Source organism: Falco punctatus (genome assembly GCF_963210335.1).
Source record: "Falco punctatus genome assembly, chromosome: 4".
NCBI lineage: Eukaryota > Metazoa > Chordata > Aves > Falconiformes > Falconidae > Falco > Falco punctatus.
The window spans coordinates 38,686,998-38,706,368 of record NC_137583.1 but is presented as its reverse complement, the minus strand read 5'-3'; the positions used below and the strand labels follow the sequence as shown (position 1 = coordinate 38,706,368).

Genomic DNA, 19,371 nt, shown 5'->3' with positions numbered 1-19,371 from the left:
GACGTGCAGCGAAGGAAATTCATTACAGCTCCAAAACCAAATCCCCACTTTGCAGTGTTTCCCACCACTACTCCACAGCCGAGCACTGCACCTGTGGGGCACTGGGATGCCCTGCATCAGCCAGACCCGCTCTGGGTGACACAGACACCCAACCTCAAGTGGGCACCAGGATCAGGAGCTACTTGGCACACCCAGGGCCAAGTCCAGCCCTCAAGCAAAGGTGACAGCGGGTGTTTTGCAGCTGCCATCATGCCTATATGCCTACCAGCGGCCACAGGGCATCGCAAAGAGCTGCAGTGGGTGTCTGCCGTGCTGGATACCCCACACACAAGGCAGAGCCTTTTGCAGGGAAGCGAGCTGTGTGTGCAGCCCCAAAAGGACAAGCCCTGGGTTTCCTCTCCTTGCACAGTTTCCTTTTGAGGCCTGACAGAGAGCAGCAGTTCCTGCAGAACTTCCTCTGGTCCTTGTCACAGCAGCCTGTTCGGTGGCAGACCTGTTAACCCTTCTCCTGCCAAACGCAAGTTCCTCTCCCTGCACCCAGCAGGTGCGCAGGGGGCTGCAGCGGAGATGGGGAACAAGTCTGGAGCATGAGCAAGACCCAGGAGGAAGGGCCCCACAATCTGTGTCCTATCACTCCGCACTGGTCTCTCAGTGAGGGGAGACACCAGCCACATCTGGCCCTCAGCATCTGGGGGTGCCAGGCAGGACCCCTGCAGTGAGATTTTACAGGGGGACTGCTGAGCGGGTCCATCCTGGCCCTGCAACATCCCCGCATGCAGCCAGAAGCCCTGGGGGAAGCAATCCTTCACACAGCGTGCCAGGGAGGCTGGTAAAGCATATGGTACCATCCTGGCTACCTCCTTAAAACAAACGGCAAGCTTTCAGGGCGCCTCTGCCAGCACAGCCCTGCAGACACAGCCTGAAGGGGAGAAGCAACTCAGATGTGATCCTTGGTGTTTACACTGCACTTCCTGATCTGGCCAGGTCAAGTGTCTGCCTTCACCTCCACAAACAGGCTGCTCAGCTGGGGACACGAGCAGCAGTTTCCCACTGTGACACCTGAGATGGGTTTGGAGATGAGATGTCCATCTCCCACCTCCTGCCTCGCAAAGCTGGGTGATGTGGTCTTGCTTCCCAGGGACACATTTCATGCCTGGATGGGAAATGCCTTTCAGAAAGGCCACCTCCCACGTGCCGAGCCTGGTGTGGGCTGATGGAGGCAGAGCAGATGCCTGCCCACACACTGGGGTGAGAGCATGCTGCCCTTCGGTGTCCAGCAGACCTCCCCCACCACGGGAACAGACACTAGGGCAGCGGTGATGGGAATGTCCCTGCCTGCAGGGACCCTCCGATGGCCAGGCATCTCAGCACCCACACTGCACAAACACGCACGCTCCCCAGGCTGGCTGTTGGCAGCAGCTCATCTGCACCCTGAGGTTTGCAGCCATATGCTCAGCCAGCTGAGATTTCAGTGACCTGCCACCTGCTCTGCAAATGCACTGAGGCTGGCATGCCAAGGGGTGGTGGGATGCTCGAGGCTGGGCACAGCGGCAGGGGCCACCATGTCCCCTCCTACAGCTGAGGCTCAGGAGGATGTTTCAGGTGCTTGCTGGGTCTGCAGAAGCATGTGAGTGCAGGACAGGCCAGCCTGGCACAAGGACAGCTTGGCTGGGAAGTTACAGGGAAGTAGAGTGCTGATGACGAAGGGCTGGGCAACAAACATTTTGGTGGCCCTGGGGCCCCCAAATTCTTTTCAAAAGCAGCAAGATGCAATGACTTATAGCAGCAGCACCCATCCAGCCTGAGCCCTCCACTTCTGGCCACATGGTGTAAGCCAAAGCTTCCCATACCCCTGTGTCACCCCGGCACGACTGGTAACCAGAGCAGCCTATGCCACACAACTGGCCCATGCTGTCCCTTCCCCACAGGGGACTGTCCCTGGCAGGGACTCTGCTCCAGCTGTGCCAGCTCCTGCCTGCTGGGAGCCATCCAGGTAGAACCCCACCATCCGCCTCCACTGTGGCAGAGCCGCAGCAGCCTTGCTCACAGTGCTGGGTGAAAGGTGTCTGGCTCTGGGGAGCCCCAGAAGTGCTACGTGCCCTGGTAACACTTTCTGACATGGCTCACCTGGCACAATCCTGCCCTGACCCCGTACCTCTGCCCCTGCCCTGCCAAACCTGCAGGGGACAGGGATCTGGGGGAGCACCCCGGCCAAGCTCCGCAGCCTGGGATAGAGCAGGACAAGGCTACCTGCTGCTGACACCATGCACCAAAATGGATTACGATGCTCAGCACGATTGGGGCTGGTCATACATGGAGCAGAGGCCAGAGCTGGGCACCACATGGCTCTGTGCTGCCCAGTGAGACCCACCAGACCACTTGGCCCCAGCGGTGCCAAGCTCCACAGCTTGTGGGCAGGGTGATGGAGCTCAGCACTGTCCCACAGGGCCCCAGTGCTTCCTCTTTGCCTGCGGAAGCAGGGTGGCAGGAGGGGGGGCCAGCATTTCACGCTCAGGGTGCATGCTTCCCCAGCTGGCACAGGCAAGCCACCCGGGGAGGGCCGAGCAGAGGGGGAGCACCAAGCCGAACTGGAATGGCAGCAGCACGAACCGCCTGTGCCCAGCCACGGCCTGGCGGCAGATGCGGTGCAGCCTGGCTCCCTGCCGCCACGGGACGGGTATCCCAAGCCGGCTGCACCGGCACAGCTCCCAGCCGGGGGGGCTGCACCATCCCAGGACAGAGCTGGGGTTCCCCACCGGCGCCTGGCGGCAGAGGACCCTGCGGCAGTGAAGCCCCCGCGGACACGGCGGTGGGAAGCGGCGGGTGCCAAGGAGGGGCCGCACGGGCGATGCTGCCGCACCGCGGCCCGGCACCGGGCGGGGGACCCGGGCACGGCCCCGCCACACCGGCGATGCCGCAGCAGCGGGACCCGGAGCCGCCCCGCCGCCGCTGCGGGGCCGGTCCTACCGTCTGCCCACAGGGAGCCCCGGCCCCGCCGCGCCCGCGCTCCCCCCGGTCCCGAACGGCGGGGAGCATCCCGCGGCGCTCACCTCCCTGCGGGGCAGCCGGGCCTCGGTGTGCCGGAACTTGGACGCCTTGAAGCGGTTCATGGTGCTCCAGCCGCACCGAGCCGCACCGAGCCGAGCCCAGCCGCGCCCGGCCCGGCCCCGCCCCCGGCGCTCGGCCCCTCCCCTCCGCGCTGGGCACACCCCCGGCCCCTCCCCCCGCGCGTGGCCTGTGCCCCCGGCTGCCCCCAGCGCGGGCACCGCGAGCGGGGCACTGATCCCAGCCCCGGGTCCTCGGGACCCTCCTCCTGCCCTCAGGGCCGACCCCGGCGCCGGAGCCGCTCGGCTCCTGGGGGTCCCGGGGCGTGCAGCCACATTGCCTTTCTGCCGCAGGGATTCGGGGTCACCAGCTCGTGGCTGCCTGCCCTCGGGCACCCGGGGCTGCCACCCCCGCCTGTCGCCGAATTCCCCGCTGGAGACAGGGGTAGCTGTTCCCTCGGGCTCCGGGCAGAAAGCATGGAGGTTTCCAGTCCCTTGTCCCCTGCCCGGCCTTGCAGCTGCTGGTGAAGAGCAAGCTTTGTGTGCAGACAGCTGCCAAGGAAGGGCAGGGGCAAGAGCGCTGGATGCCAGCACCCTCGAGCCCACCGGGGCATCACCCACCCCCGGCAGAGCCCAGGTCTCCTTCCCTCCAGCCGGGCTGCAACACCCGTGTGTGTGCACAGCGGGAGCAGGCAGGACTCGACACATCCTCTCCGCCGCTCGGCCCTGCCGCCGTGTCCCCCCGCGCACCCCAGGGCCGAACACCCCTGCTAACGGGTGTTTCGTGGCGGCAGCCCCGGTAACGAAGGCAGGCCGGCAGCGGGCTGGGCAGCAGCGAGCCTGAGGAGAGCAGCGCCGTGCCGGCGCAGCCCTGCTGGGCCTTCGCTCCAGCTCTGCCCGCGTTCCACCCGCCCAGGCGCTGGGGCGGCAGCACAGGCCCTGAGCGCTGAGCCAGCCCCGCTGCGGGAGGCCCGGCCGCCCCAGCCCCCCGGAGGCGGGTGTCGCAGCGGGGCGCGGAGCCTGGCTGGGGACAAGCTCATCCTGAGGGGGTCCTGCCCGCAGCCCCTTCCCCGGGCCTCCCCCAGAGGGAGCCGGAGGCGCCTCCTGCCCAGCACCGCTGTCCCGAGGCCCTCACGGGGGCTCTCTCACTACCGGGGCTGGGGGGGGGTGCCCGCTGGCAGCGGGGCCGGGGCGGGCTGCGAGCGCGGGGTGACACGGCGGCCCCGCGCATGCGCAGCGACGGGCCCGGGCCCGGCGCGGGGCTCTCGCGCAGGCGCGGCCCCTCCTCCCCCGCCGGTGGCGCAGGCGTAGCGCTGCGCGCGGGCCAAGATGGCGGCCAGGAGCTCGTCGCGCTGGCTCGGGGCGGCCGCCGCCGTGGCCGCTGCTAGGAGCCGCGGGCCGGGGGACGGGCGGCTGCCGCTCGTCTGGCTCGTCCGGCGCCTCAGCGGCCCGCCGCCGTCCGCCGCCGTCCGCCGCCTCCTGCCGCTGCGCGCCGGGCTGTGCGCCGCGGGTGAGCGGGGCCGGGGCCTCAGCGGGGCCGGGGCGGCGGGCGGCGGGACCGGGCCCATCCCCCCGGCCTTGTCCCGCCGCCTGCCCTCTGCGGCGCAGGCCCGGCCCTCACCCGGCCCCTTTGCCCTCCTCCCCCGCAGGGACGAAGCACGCCGCCGCCTTCCACAGCAGCGCGGCGGCCCGCGCCAAGGAGGACTATTACCAGGTGCTGGGGGTGCCGCGCTCCGCCACCCAGAAGGAGATCAAGAAGGCCTACTACCAGGCACGTGCTGCCGCCGAGCCCTCCCGCCCCTAAGGCCGCGGTGTCTGGGCCCGCTGCGGGCCGGGGTCGGGGGGCTGGTCAGCGGCGCGGGCCGGGGTGCCGTGACTCGGGTCTCCCTCCAGAAGGCCCTGGGGTTGCTGAGGGGTTCGGGAGCAGCTTTTGTAGTTCTTTATATTGGGTCGATAGCGGGAAATGAAGGCTTTAGTTCCCTTAAATACAGATAGTGAATACCAAGCTCTGCCTAGTGTGTTTTTCTTGGCGTGTGAGATATAAAGTACTTCTACCCGTCTCTCGTTCCTTTTTGTTGTTTAGTTGGCGAAGAAATATCACCCTGATACAAATAAGGATGACCCTAAAGCTAAAGAGAAGTTCTCTCAGCTGGCAGAAGCCTATGAGGTAATGTGTGCGATTTTGCTGTGATGAAAACAAGGAAAGGTCAGAGGGTAGATGGTGGGGGGGAAGCATTTCCTCTGTGTGTTTCCTGTAAAACCATGGCTATTTTTTGATGTCTTGCACTTCAGGCTTGAGTGCCTTTGTCCTAATGGTGTCTCCAGCAAATTACTTAGCCCAAGTGGCTGATTTACCTGTATATGTTTTGGGCTCTTCCAGTTTGTGCTCTTTCTTAGCACTGAGTGACTGGCACGGATGCAGTGGTTGCTGCTGTGGAATTATTGGTTAGCTTAAATAACAAACAGAAAAACCTGTCAGCAGGTACTAGCTGCTGGAGACAGGTATCTCGCACTGTGCTCCCCCAGCCCCATTTCTTCCCATTCTTCAGATTGTTCAGAAATCTTGTGCTGGTTTTTGCTTTCATGGCTTTTCACATTACCCCAGCACCCTTACCACCAGCTTTCTCCCGGTATATTAATGATCAACTATACAGTGTAAGTCATTCTTGCTCATTATAAATCAGTAAGATCTTGTCGTTTTCCTGATGATGAGCTGAGAGATACCAGGGAAGAAGCAGCTTCTCAATAATTCATATGCTGCTGAGAGCTGGGGTAGCCCTCCTGATGACAAGAAGGTTTGGGAACATGGGCTTGTGGCGGCAATGCCAGTAGACCTGAAGTCTCCTGAGAGACACCGCTTTGCAGATGCGGGCGGCCCTGTTGCTTGGGACCTGTACAGTGTCCTGACAGCATTGTTCTTTTGTCTCAAAGGTATTAAGTGATGAAGTGAAGCGGAAACAATACGATGCGTATGGCACAGCTAGTTTTGATGCTGGCGCAGCAGGTGCTGGCGCTGGGAGGCAGTACTGGAGTAGTGGTCCATCGATTGATCCAGAGGAGCTTTTCAGAAAAATCTTCGGAGAGTTTTCGGGATCCCCTTTTGGTGATTTTCAGAATGTCTTTGACCAGCCACAGGAGGTATGAAGTGCATTTATTTTTTGAGTAATGAAATGAAAATGAGAAATGGAAAACTCAAAACCTGGAGAGGGACTCTAGTCTGGCCCAGATCTCTCTGGGAGCGAGCTTAAGCGCAGAACTTCCTTCTGGGAGTGTCAGCATGTGAGTGTCCCATTATATGGGTGGGAGAGTCACATATTTTTGATAAGCTGTGTAGATACCTTCTCCACAGCTCCAGACAGAATGTTTTCTGGACTTCAGCTACTTCGTCTGGTGTTTACTGACACCAGTTGGTGCTGCTAAACAATTCCATCATTGTAGAGGCATCTTCTGGGCCGTATGTTGATTTACATTTGTATGCTTTGATCTATAATGCTGAAAACCACAGAATAACTTTTTAACTGTAAAACAAGCCTTCCAGCGTTAGGTTTGACTGCTTAATTGGCTTAATTTTGCAACTTAATGGGCTTAACTTTGCAGTGGAGCCCATAATAAAACCTGTGTCTTGTCTTTTGTACTGCAGCTAAATGCTCTTTTAAGTGTTGACAGTGTTAACTCATGTGCTGCCTTCAGAAATGCTTGGTATCTGATACTTCTGGCTTTACTAAAAATTACCTTTTTATTATAAACAGAATTTTGTATTTGTGAAGTCATCTTTGTTGATGACTTCCCTTGGTAAATATTGAGTAAGAGCAGATAGTGTCTTTGGGGCTGAAAACCTTCAGCCTCACCTGTTGCTGCATTCCCATTAAACCAAACCTTTAGAAATATTAAGGGTTTTCCTCAGAGCAGAAAAATGTTTGAATTGTATTTTTTACTTCCTTCTTTTCTATTTTTAAATCTTATTTCTGCTACACAACTGCTTATCAGACTGTAATCATTGTTCCTGTAATGTCTGCGATCCTTTTGTACCCCTTTTTATTTATATGAGATGTATTTATATGAGACAGAAATTGCTTCCTCAAATGAGGCAAACCCTTCTGAATGAGTTTTGCATCCATCCATTTCTTCTCCCTCTCTATTACCTGGATGTATTTAAGCATTGTTTAATATTAGACCTAAAACAATTTCGGTCTGCTTAAGACCCCATTGCACATCAGTTGTAGATCGATGTCCATGTTTCCTGTACAGTATATCATGGAACTGACATTCACCCAAGCTGCGAAAGGTGTTAACAAGGAGATTGTGGTGAACATCAACGACGCCTGTGAGCGATGCAATGGTAAAGGACACGAACCCGGTACCAAAGTGCAGCGCTGTCACTACTGCAGTGGCACTGGCATGGTAAGCACTTTTTAAGATGAGTTTTGCTGTGCTTCTCCTTGTAGGGGCAAGTCAGTCCCTCCTGCAGTGAAAAATTCTCACTGCAGTTATCAGCTTATCTTGAGTGAAGCCAAGTTAATGTGGACTGGATGTTAATAGGCTAGGAAGATTTTCTTTGTACTAAAGAAGAGCTCTGCCCAGCTAAAAGCACTAGCTTTCAGGGCCAGATCATCTGGTGTGGTAATCCAGTAAACCATATTTATCTAATGTAACAGTTCTGAAATTACTTAACTGTATTTATCTAATGTAACAGTTCTGAAATTACTTGGGCATTAAGTGGCATACTTTAAATTGAGGAGTGGAGGGAGGAGGAAGGTGAGAATAGCCAAGGGTAATCATGAAACAAGAAGATGCATTTTACTTACAGTGAGTAATGATCAACGTTCAGGCTTTCAACTTCCACGCATCAAACTGGGTACTGGCAGTCAGTCTGTGACCAGAACATTGTGTAGTTGGTCAGAGGAGGCTGCAAGCTCTTCCCACTCCTTCCTCGTGTGCTTCAATCTGGCAGGTGGCTTTCACAGTTCAGCCCATAGCTTAGTCTCCATAATGTTTTCCTGGACACTGGCAGTAATTCATGCAAGTGAATTGTCCTTGGATTTCTCAGAATACAGATGTTTGTAGTTCCTTGTGAAATAACACTGTAAGAAGCTTTGTCCCTTCTTGCACACTAAAGCCTACAGATGGAAAGCATTGGGTTTCCTTTCTCCTTGCCATGAGGCACTTGCTCGTAGTAGTGATGGTTTTCAGTGGAAATCAGAGGGCAATGGCAACTGAATCCAATCCAGCTTCTCAAAAGCAGCATCTTCTTTGGATTTCTGAGTCAGTTTTCTGCTCCACCCCTTGCTAAAGGGTATCACTGTCCCTGTTGGGTTGCATGTGCAGTTAGGAGGACTCAGATGTGCTGGGCCAGTTACTGGCAGTGTTTTGTGGAAGCGAAAAGTACCATCTTGGTACTAAATACTTGTATGATCTGTTTTCTCCTCACTAGGAGACAATAAATACCGGCCCTTTTGTAATGCGATCTACGTGCCGACGATGCGGCGGTCGTGGTTCCATCATAACAACACCATGCGTAGTATGTCGAGGAACGGGGCAAACCAAACAAAAGAAGACAGTGATGGTTCCTGTGCCAGCTGGTTAGTGTACCTGTGGGCTGCTCTTTGTTAAATAACTGTAGTTATTTGCTTCCACTTGGCCAACAGCAAGGGACTGGCTGTCAAAGCACAGCTGGTCCCTGCCAGGTACAAGCGTGAGAGCAATGTAAGAAGTCTTGCTGCAGAGAAGTGATCTTAAGAGCAAAGCAGGTTGATGGCTTGGCAGTTGAATGGGCCAGTAATGAGAGGAACTTTCTGGCCACAGATAAAAATGTTTGCTTTGCCCTTCCTGAGCTGAGGTTTTGGTTCTTGCATGGATCCTTCTAGGCAGGTTTTGAAGAGTGAAATCGTCAAAAGGTTTTGCTGCCTTGGGTCTTTCATTTGTCCTTGGTGAAGCCTGGGGAGAGGGTGGGACTTTTGAAAGCCTTAGCTTGCTCAGGAAAGTGTGCTGATGACCTTCCTCACCAGAGAGAATAAAATGATTGGTGGGGCTGAAGACTTGCTTCTTGGAGACCGCCCTGGGTGAATAATATGTAATTTTCTTGCAGCCTTGTGGAGGCTGCAGTGTTCCTTAATCTGATGCATTTCCTAAAGCATTCTGTAGGGACTGAGGTAACAAGCCTGCTCGGGGCATAGTGATCACCTCAGAAGTATGAGCATGTGCTGACACCTTGTTCCTTTGGCCGCAGCTCCTGGGCTCCTGTGAAGAGCGTTACTGTGCTGCCCGCTGGTAGGTCTTGTGCCTCGTGCTCCTGCATGTGCGGGTGCTGCTGTGGTGGCCGGCTTTTGAGGATGGCAGGAGTTGTAGGTATACAGGTAACACATGGATTATAACACAAGGTAACCTTCCCTCTTCTTTTGCTTGCAGGCGTTGAGGATGGGCAGACAGTTCGGATGCCTGTGGGGAAGAAAGAAATTTTCATTACATTCAGGGTATGTATCATAAACTGTTTTCGTTATTTAAGTTGGTTGCTTGTTCCCTTTGTGACTGCCTGGGAAGTGACTGCTGGAATGGGGGATGGAGGAGGAACAGCGAGTGATCCTTTGAAACAGCTGAGGTAACATGATCCACGTGAACTTTCTGAGATAGCTGGAGATCTGCATTGTAACAAGCGGTGTAATGTTAAGTCTGCTCATGAAGAATCCCAGGACAAGGCCCTTAGGGTAGTGTGCATCAAAATGCAGAGCAGGTTCTTGATGCCTTGAGTGTTTGACTTGGAAATGTGAAGGCACTGTCTGCTTACACAGGTGGGAGGGCTGCAGGAATGCCTGTGAGAGGCTGGCTGGTCCAGTGTCCTTTTGCGGATATATCTTAAGTGCTGGTTTACACTTTTTTAGCTGAGGCCCTCTTCTCCTATAGGCATCCGGTCGTAGGCATCTCTGTCAAGGAAAAGGGTTTTTTTCAGTGCCTTTTTACTGGTGCAGGAGGATTTAATTCTCTTCCAGCTTGTGAGGCTGCTGCAGAGGTGCTTGCCTCCCTCTTCTCTTCTGGCTTTCACCTGTTCAGGGTACAGGACAAGGCAGTGTCTTCTCTGTTTCCACAGAATCATGCTGACACTGATAAATTAACAACAGGATTAGGGGAGGGAGTTGCTGAGATAGGAAGCAGGCATCCTCCTAAGCCTCTGGCTAATTATGATTATGTCAAGGTCAGTGTTTTTCTAGAAGACTGAACATTGACTTACACTTCTTAGCCCTGCAGTTGGTGGGTGGTAAAGGGTCTGACTACAGCATTCTGGTATGTTTTCTTTTGAGAATCTTCAAAGCAGTTTACCATGAGGACTTTGTGGTGGTGTGCTCACTTCTTTTTGGGCCTGCCTCCTTTTAGGTTCAGAAAAGTTCTGTGTTCAGAAGAAACGGAGCAGATATCCATTCAGACCTCCTTATTTCAATAGCACAGGCTGTTCTGGGAGGCACGGCCAGGTGTCAAGGCTTGTATGAGACAATCAATATCACAGTAAGTACCGTTAATGTGGAAAAGCTTGGGCATGAATCGATGTGGGACAGCAGAGACTTATCCTTTGCTTCAAAGGTGGTGCAAATCTCCTAAGTCTGCCAGTATCATGTTTCAGACTTCTTCAGGATTGAGTGTCAGGTAGTTTGTGCTCTGCTTGGTCACGTGTCCTTTCCTATCACGCTGTAGGGACAGGGAAAAGGGAAGGGCTAGGTGGACTTCTGGACAGATCCCATCCAAGGTCTATGGACTGTGCAAGTTTCTTGTTCCTTCAAAAGTTTTTCTGTCATTATTGACTTAGCTTCTGAACGTGTCCAGGTGCACGAATGTATCAGATGTCTCCCATGCTGCTTTGAAGCTTGCTGGAGAAGTACTTAATTTTCATAGACGCGTAATGTAATTGCTATATAAATGGGTAAACTAGAATATTAAACATGACACCTCTGTGTTCATAGATACCCCCTGGTATACAGCCAGACCAGAGAATTCGAATGAGTGGGAAAGGCATTCCCAAGGTTAACAGTTATGGCTATGGAGACCACTACATTCACATAAAGATAAAAGTTCCTCAGTAAGTACAGCTAATACAAATTTCTGTGAAATTTCGAGCTTGTTGCAAAAAATGTTGTTCAGAAAGATTTTGTGAAAATTCTGTACTGCTTTATCAAGATCACCAATATTCTACTCTGCTTTTAATTCTAATGTGAGGTAGATTTTTTATTTTTTTTTTTTAATAATAGTATTATTCGGCAATTCAGCTGTTAAAATACTAAACCCTGGAAATACATCAGTACTTCTTCACCTGCGTATTTGCCTGGCTATCTGAGCTGGATCCTGGTTACATAATTTCAGTCTTCTGGCTTACAGCGCGCCTGTGCTCTCACACCTCCTGCTCAAAGGAACTGAACTTGGCAGTTGCTCTTCAGACTGCTTGGCCACCCTTGGCTCCTGTGGTGAAGGAAACTTTTTAGCTTGTATCGCTGCACTCAACAAGGGAGTTAATTTCCTGAGGGCTCCCTGCCAGATGTGTGTTGTCTTACAGCTCCGCACAGTTCTTCTCAGCACTTCAAAATATTTCAGTTTTTCACTGCACTTTGGTGAAATGCAGTGGGTCATATCTCTCCTCTTTCATTAGGGCTTATTCTTTATAGATTGCCCATTTTAAGAGCACCACAGGTTCTCTCTGTGCATGCCAGGTGTATTCATCTTGTACTTCCAGTAGCTGCCTCTCGTGTGTGCAGCTGGAGAAGGTTAAGGAGGTCTGTAGATACAAGTGTCCCTAAAGACAGCTGTAACCAACACCTCTGTCTTGGACGTGCAGGAGGCTGACGGATCGCCAGAGAGCCTTAATGATGAGCTATGCTGAGGACGAGGCAGATGTGGACGGCACGGTGAACGGGGTCACAAATACAGCATCAGGTGAGCGGTGGGAATTAGTGCTCCTTCCTCATGGAGTTGGTGTAGGAGTGCAGAGTGCTTCCTGAGGGTTCCCGGGGAGGAAGGTGAGCCAGGATCACCTTGAAACAGCGTGTCAGCACAACCTGCCAAGCGTGTTATTTTGGAAATAATTTTCATACGATGTTAATAGGCTGTAGCACAAAGCAAAGAGGTAGCCTCTTTGCAGAAGGCTTTACTTAAATACTTACTGGGCAAATCTGTGCATGAATAGAGAGGTATTTGATACTCCAGGGTCCTGACAAGTTGGGGTGAGTTTCGCTGCGGTGGTGAATGCCTTCGGCTCTCTGCTTCTGCCCCTGTGCCAGAAGTAACTTGTCTTAGTAGCAGAGGCAGAAAAAGAGAATGTGCTTCAGGCAAGTTTCTGTATGAGCTAATCTGTTGTGCTTCTGACCGCAGTGGGGACGTTTCTCCTTGAAAGTTGAAGAGGGAGGACTGCTGTCAAGGCTGCTGTGAGCCATACCCTGTACATTGGGGAACCTCAGACAGGAATGTTGATTGGTGCTGAGTGTTGGCTCCAGTCAGCACACAGCATCCAGCGTGATGGAGGGAGCGAAGTCAGCTGTGAGCTTTGTAAAGCTCCTCTTTCAGCTTCAGGTTAAAATTTTTGATTCAGCAATTCTGTGTTGTAAGTTTCAGGGGGTGAGGTACCTGGCAGCAGCTAAAGGTAAAACATATGGTAAAATAGTAAGGCAAGGACTTTGTCTTTTGTTACTGGAAAATAATTTTTTCTTTGCTTATATTGGAACAGTGAGCTGTTTCAAGCCAGTTGGATTCGTTTTTATGTTTGAAACCAGAAAGGGCATTTATGACTGCGTATGGCTAGGCAAAGGTTGGAGCCTTTCAAAGCTGCTAAATGATCCCAGGAACTTGGGTCTTCTTTACTACACATGCCAAAACCTGAGGAATATAGGCTGAAGTTCAGGATATTGGAAGGCAGCAGCTGCCAAATACTTACCAATGTTATGTTTTATAGTGCTTTCATAACACACAAGTTATGTCTTTATGCTGAGGGTAAGCATTAAAGGTCAGCCTTGGGAGAGATCTCTAAACAGAAAACTTTCATTCTAGCTTTTTAATGGAATTTATGTGCCGAAGATAAAAAAAGCTCTCCAAATTAATTTTTTAAAAAGCAAACCTGCCAGTTTGTACCACAGTTAAACAGCAAGGTGGATTAAAAATCCCAGTAGTTTGCAATATAGGGACAGGCTGTTGCTGAAAGTGTGTTCTTGCTCTTGGAAGCTGAATTCTGCCACAGGCCTCAGTATTTCGTAGCATTGCATCAGTCTGAGCTTGGCGGTCAGCTGTGGGAGGATGGGGAGGACTGGACTTTGTGTTCTCTGTGCCCATAGAAAGCTCAAGGAGGATTTGGGGGTCATCTTACTGATGGTTTTACTGTGGAAAAAGTAGGTTAGCAGAGGTCTCCTTTGTCCTTGCTGTAGCCACTTCTGGATGGACAACAACTTCTCAGGACATGTTTATACAGGAAAATTATGCTCGTTGCTGCCAGTAAGATTCCTTATCTGGACAGTTGTTCTGCAATACTGTAGTCTTTTCCATTCTAGCCCTGGTTTGTTTTCTCCTTGATACTGCTTGTCTGAGCATTGCTTGAAATTACATGAAGCAGGCTCCCAATACGGTTTTGCATGGCTTTGCTCTAAAGGGTCATGACATGACCATGAAACAGGAAGAGAAATTGTTCCAGGGACCACCAGTACAGCTTTCTTTTCCTGTAAAGTCATGGCTGGCTGTGGTCAAGTTAACAACTTGTTTTTAGTGGCAGACTCTCAATTCCAAGTGCTTGTTACCAAAGCCTGTGGGGTCCCTGACTTGATTATGTACCATGAGAATGCCCTCACCAGCTGGAGGGCTGGGGAGAGGGGAAGGGAATGGTGTTACCTGGGCTCACAGTCATCTTTTCCACTTCTGGGGTCTGGGCTTTCCAGTGCTTTCACTGCAAGCGGTCCAGTACCATGGCCTGCAGCCAGGTACGGCCCTGTATGTGAGGATGCAGGCAAAACCAGCTGCCTTGACTTGACCCTTCCCTATCCAAAATAATTCTCTCGCTTTGTTAATGGTGCTGGCTACTGGTGGGAGATGTGTCTGACTGCAGCCCTTTGCTGTTTGTGTCCAGGTGGCAGGGCCACGGCTAGTGCTGACGCAGGCGGGGATAGGCCTGAGGCTGAGGAGAACAAGGAGGGATTCCTTTCCAAACTTAAGAAAATGTTTAGTTCCTGACACCCCACCTGAGGTAGGAGGCCTCTTGTGTTTTATTGTCCTCTTTCCCCCACACTAAGCAGAACTTGCACTTCTTGGGAGGTAGAAGCAGCAAAAGCACAGCATTGCTTCTCACTTAGCCTCAGGCCTTCCAGCCACTGGTGTGAAAAGCCCTAGCTGTCCCCTGTGACCTGGAGCAAAAAGCCAGAGACTGCTTTTTGCTGTAGCAACAATTCAATTCAGCAGAAGTGCTGGGTACGTCTTCAGACAGGTTGCTGGCCTCCCCTGCAGCTCTGCTTCCCTGTCCCCTCAGTAGCTGTACCTGATTCAAAGCATCGAGGGTGTTCCCGTTAGCTGGTAAAGCTGGGACTGAGTAGTTGAGCTGCCACTGCAAAGCCCGGGCTTGCCGGGAGGCGCAGGTGTGCCTGCAGAGCCTCCGGTGCCGGTACGCTCAGGCTGGACTCGGCCCTCCCATGGGCTTCCAGTACCGAGAAGGAATCGGTCGTTGTCATGAAGGAGAGCAAAGCCCTCGCCACCCAAAGAGTACAGTATTAGAACTCAGCGTGCCATTTAGTTGGTGTTGCAGAGGGAGTGCTGCAGACTTGACATCGTCTGTGGCAGGCACTGCTGTCTTGGATTCCAGGAGCTCAGCTGCCTGTCACCACAGGCTTTGAGCTCGTCTGTTCTGCATGGCTGACAAAGTGTGACAGCAGGTCAGGTGGGGAGGTGCGCTTGCAGAGTAGGGAGCGGGGCCTGCTGCACACTGGGGCCAATTCAGTCGGAAAGCACTAAACTTTTCTCTCGCTTCAACTGCAGGGAAGCGTTCTACTGGAAACTAAGAGCCAGCAGCAGCAGATCATCTTTGCAGTTGGGGATGAATCTTTCGGGCAGTGGGCTCTGGAGAGTGAAGGACATCAGTCGGCAGCACAGTGAGAATCCCAGCTGGAGAGGCTACAAACCACCGAGGCACCAATGATCATCATGATACAAACCCCACCCACCATCCTAGGGACTGGTAATGAAGGAAAATGCAGAAATGCAGCGCTCTCTTGAGGTTGCTTCACATCCCCTACTGCTGCTGGAAGCTTATTTGGTAAAAATTGAAGTTGAAATACTATTTAGAATCCAAAACAGTGAAAATGTGAAATAAAAAAAAATAATCCTTCCAGCACAGAGTGGAGCAGTATGCTGTACAGAGTCCAAGTTGGCTGCTGCTCACCTCGGGTGCCCTTCTGAATGCTAGATGTGCTTGGTGAACTTACCACCGCTTATCTTCTCCCAGGAGACTTGGTGGCTTAGTGAGTTTTAACGCTGTCTCATGACAGCCCTCCTAGCTGTCCCATACATCTCTGTGGGAAGGCTCCCTGTGGCTGGGACTCCTCAGAGCCCAGCTACCCCAGCTCCCTCAGCAGCTGTGGGTGTCTTAGTCCTGCTGATTTCCTGCACAAAGAGCAGTGATGGAATCTGCACTTTGCCTCAGGTTGCTCCGCCCTGCCACGTATAACTAAAGTTACAACACAAATGCTGTTGCTTCTGAATGGGTACAATTCTATCACCAAGCCCTTTGCCAGTTTGGGACAAGTCTTTTATTACATTAGCACAACACCTGTAGCATAAATGATTGGTCAAAGAGTCGTCGTTCCTATGTGTGTGAGAAAGCAAGTGAAGTGGATCACTCCTTCCAGGTGGAGTTAAGCTCTTGCAGTGAGTATTTTCATGGTTCTGTAGCCCGCTGTTAGTTATACCATGCAGGTACCATCAGCCCACATACTAATCGACCAGTTAAACAAGGACATGTCATAGTCTTGCCCTTAATTTGCTGAAATAAAGCACGTGTTGCCTCCTGATTAAACTTTCTGTAAAGTGATTCTGTATCCATGTAAATAAGATTGACTTCATAAAGATATTTAACATGTGCTGTGCCTCACTGCCTTGTCTACTCTTCCAACCTTGTCTGTCATCCGCTTTCCCTCCCCCAGTAACAGGAATGAAGGTCTTCTCTTGGACAAGGAGCAGATGTGGTGAGATCTCTTGAGCATCTCTCCAGTGCTGCAACTGACTTCAAGCACAGGCAGACTGCCAAATCCCAAAGCTCTTATCTGAGCAGTACCTTAAGCATACGGTGGTGTGGGGGAAGGAGCTGTTTAAGCAACGCTTAAATCCTAAGGATAACAGTCTTGCACGGGTTTTACTCGGCTCGTGGGGGCAGTGACTGAAATGAGCTCTAGGAGCCCAGAGGCCAGGCCATGGCTGAGAGGTGTCTGACTTGAGGAACTGAGCTCAGCGTTCGTGTTATGCAGTGTGGGAAGTCACTGCACGCTCCCCTTTTGCCGGGGTGGTGCCAACGTGTGCTCAGTCTCTCCAGGTGTGCTGCTCTGTGGCTGGCTCACCTGAACCTGGTCCACAGCGAAACCCCAGTGTTCTCTGTCTGCTTAGGAGCCTGCAGCTGTGCTGGTTGTGGGCCTGCTGTGTGGGGCCTGCAGTGGTTGCAGAGTAGGCGGTGCTGCTCGGGGGGCTGGAGGTACGATGCGTTCAGCCTACAGAGTGGTGCTGTACACTCAGAGCTGCCTAGGAATGAGGGTGATCTGGGAAAAAGAGCCACTGCCACCAGTGTTTCACACCTGTGAAAAAAAACAAGAATCACTACACACCTCCCTGAAGGCAGCATGCAAAGGTAGAGCTGCTCCCACCTGTCTGCCTGCAACGGTACAGCCTTTCCTCTCATTCTAGTTGCACTGGTCTAAATAGTCTCAGCCAAGCTGGGGGAGAGCCGTGGAGCACGTGCGTGGACTAAAGCTCTTCCCAGCTCTGGCAGGGTCAGCCCTTCACCAGGGCGCTAGTGGAAAGGCAGCGTGGCTCAGCGCAGCTCACCTTGGCCAGATCCTGCTGCCTCCTGCAGAGGCTCAGGTGGAAGAGGAGGCAGGGCTGAAGGCGGCTTTATTGTCTGCCACTCACTGAGGGAAGGTGCAGGCCTTGGGGCCGAGTTTCATGGTCAGGTCCACACTACAGCCTGGTTTCAGGGTGTAGAAATGACGTAGCGGCTGTTTCCTTGGCCCCAGTGGAGCCATGTTTCTCATACTCCTCTGGTTGATCTGCAAAAAGAATTGGGGAAAAACAGTGGTGGTGTCACAGGGCAGAGGCTCCTGGGGCTTTCCCTTAGACCGTGTTAGGGAAGCTGAAGAGAGCTGCACTAGAGCAGCCCCCCACGTTATTTCCACTGGCAAGGAGGGCTCTGCTGCAAGTCACTCTGGTTGGGGTTGTGTAAAGGAAGCAGCAGCCCTCCACCACAAGGTCAAGGCAGAGGAAAGCCTTCACCAGAGTGTGCCCGTGGAAGGCAGGATGAAGTCCTGACCCAGGAGTTCCCCCCCAGTCCACCTTTCCTCCAGGCGTAGCGTGAGAAAGGGTCAAGGTGGTGGTGGGAAAATCATGCCTTACAGATGCTGGGGAGCTTGTTCTGGATCTGTCCCAAGCCAGCTGCCCCCTGAAGCTACGCGATCAGTGTCAGGGCAGTGCCACTGAGCACCCTGCAGCCCTGCCTGGCAGGGAACAGCACCCAGCTCCGGCATGCAGCCGGCCTGGGGCGGGCCAAGGCACGCAACCTGCTCTCCCCGGGGGCAGAGGCCTGGAGCAGCCACGAGGGAGCCCTTCCCTGCACTGGGGCACAAGCTGTGCCCGAGCGGTTCTAGAAACAGAGGCCTGGGGGGTTCAGGAGAACCTGAGCATCCCAGGCTGCCACCTGGCACTCCAGCATGTGCCTTCCCTGCCTGAATCAAAGGGTGCACCGCTCTGCTTCTGCACTGCGCTGGGGCCCTGGGAAGAAAAGAGCTTCTTATTTGTCCCTAGGAGCACAAACAAAAAAATAGTCATGGGACAAGGAGAAGCCAGGAGCACTGTAACAGTGACTGCAAGGCCCTCGGGGAAGATGTGCTGAAGGGAGAGGCACGCAACAGAGACCTGTAAGTGCCCAGCCCTACAAGCAACAACAGGGACCTGGTTTGTTGTGAGGCCTCGGGACTGTTCTGGACTAGCCACTTGAACCACCAGGGCTGGCAAGGCTGCACTAAGAGATGTCCCATGCCCTGCTAGCCCCCGATGCCACACAGCTGTTCCTTGATCTGCCCCTCCCAGGCCATTCCACATATGGTCTCAGTTAAAGCAATCAGCAGTACCTGCACGATTTCCTTCTCTTTGCTGCAGTGCTCCCACAATTTGGTTACAACAAAGGCTTCCTAAGCAGCTGCCAAGGCCAGCTCCAGCGATGATGGCTTATAGTCCTGTTCTGCCTTCATGACCTCAGGTCCCCTCTGCTTCAGCTCCTCAGCCTCCTTCGTGGGGCTCCGCATCACCATGTGGACCTTGAAGTTTTGATCTCCTAGCAAACCCCAGGCCGCGTTGCCCCTGTAAGTGCAGACCTGTTCAGAGCCTCAGCTTCCCATAGGGCTCTGCTCATAGAGAGAGCTGGGACTGTGAGATGGGGCTGCTCGACCCCTGGGACACCAGGACCAAGTCCCTCCATACCACCGCCTGCTCCCTGTGCCGCCGCTCCAGCCCGGTGGGCGCTTTCCAGACCCCCTGAACCTCCACAGGCCCCCAGAGCTCGGGCGTTCTGGCAGCTACCGATGCCTCCGCCTTGTGCTGGGGCAGCCGAAGCACCTCTCCCCCGGGCCGCAGGGCTGGGCACGGCGGCACGGCCCAGCGCCCCGGGGCTCTCGGAGGTGCGGCGGCCCCCCCGGGCCTTCCCCGAGCGCCCACCGGTTGCTCCGAGCGCCACGATGGGTTTCCTCCAGCCGTGAGGCGGCGCGGGCGGGGGCCGGCGGGGGCGGGGAGGGCACGGGGCGGCGGCCGGGCTCCGCCACCGGGCTCGGCGGGCAGCCGGGGCGGCGCGGAGCCGCGGCCCCTCACACGCGCGGGCGTCGTCGCGGGTCTCCTCAGCTCGGCTCCGTTCGGTTCGATCCGGTTCGGCTGGACCCGGCTGTGGTCGGTTCGGCTCGGTTCGGCTGGATCCGATCGCGTTCGAATCTCCTCGGTTCGGTTCGAAGCGACTCGGTTCGGCTGGACCGGTTCTGTTTGGCTCCGTTCGCTTCTGCTCACTTGGACCCGGCTCCTCTCGGCCGTGTCCGGCGGGGCGGCCTCGCTGGTCCGTCCTCCGCTGCGGGCCGGCCGT

At 54.0% G+C, this 19,371-nt stretch overlaps 2 protein-coding genes across 3 annotated transcripts in view; one reads left to right on the top strand and one right to left on the bottom strand.

Annotated features, from left to right (window-relative positions):
- The window catches only part of LOC308062272 (coronin-7-like), a 38,615-nt gene extending 35,408 nt beyond the window's left edge, over window positions 1-3,207 (bottom strand). Inside the window, exon 1 of the mRNA XM_080383511.1 lies at window positions 3,051-3,207. Coding sequence (XP_080239637.1) covers window positions 3,051-3,110 — 60 coding nt within the window. The 5' untranslated portion in view covers window positions 3,111-3,207. The remainder of the gene's footprint in view (window positions 1-3,050) is intronic.
- A 1,129-nt stretch (window positions 3,208-4,336) lies between these two features.
- On the top strand, window positions 4,337-16,123 carry DNAJA3 (DnaJ heat shock protein family (Hsp40) member A3). 2 transcript variants are annotated; one of them, XM_080383553.1, is made up of 12 exons: window positions 4,337-4,554; window positions 4,694-4,815; window positions 5,128-5,211; window positions 5,976-6,182; window positions 7,293-7,445; window positions 8,476-8,623; window positions 9,450-9,514; window positions 10,410-10,538; window positions 10,991-11,106; window positions 11,857-11,954; window positions 14,125-14,241; window positions 15,024-16,123. In XM_080383553.1, the coding sequence occupies exons 1-11, from the start codon at window positions 4,374-4,376 to the stop codon at window positions 14,226-14,228; spliced, it is 1,407 nt and encodes a 468-aa protein (XP_080239679.1). In that variant the 5' UTR covers window positions 4,337-4,373; the 3' UTR covers window positions 14,229-14,241; window positions 15,024-16,123. The 2 variants fall into 2 exon arrangements, with proteins under 2 accessions (XP_080239679.1, XP_080239680.1); XM_080383554.1 differs by lacking the exon at window positions 14,125-14,241 and having other exon boundaries at window positions 4,339-4,554.
- Window positions 16,124-19,371: the final 3,248 nt, after the last annotated feature.

Excerpts from the sequence above, each read along its gene's own strand:
- DNAJA3 (XM_080383553.1), top strand. The coding sequence starts at position 4,374 with ATGGCGGCCAGGAGCTCGTCGCGCTGGCTCGGGGCGGCCGCCGCCGTG. Across the intron at positions 8,624-9,449 it reads GATGGTTCCTGTGCCAGCTG|GCGTTGAGGATGGGCAGACA; the intron begins GTTAGTGTACCT and ends TTTTGCTTGCAG. Across the intron at positions 10,539-10,990 it reads ATGAGACAATCAATATCACA|ATACCCCCTGGTATACAGCC; the intron begins GTAAGTACCGTT and ends CTGTGTTCATAG.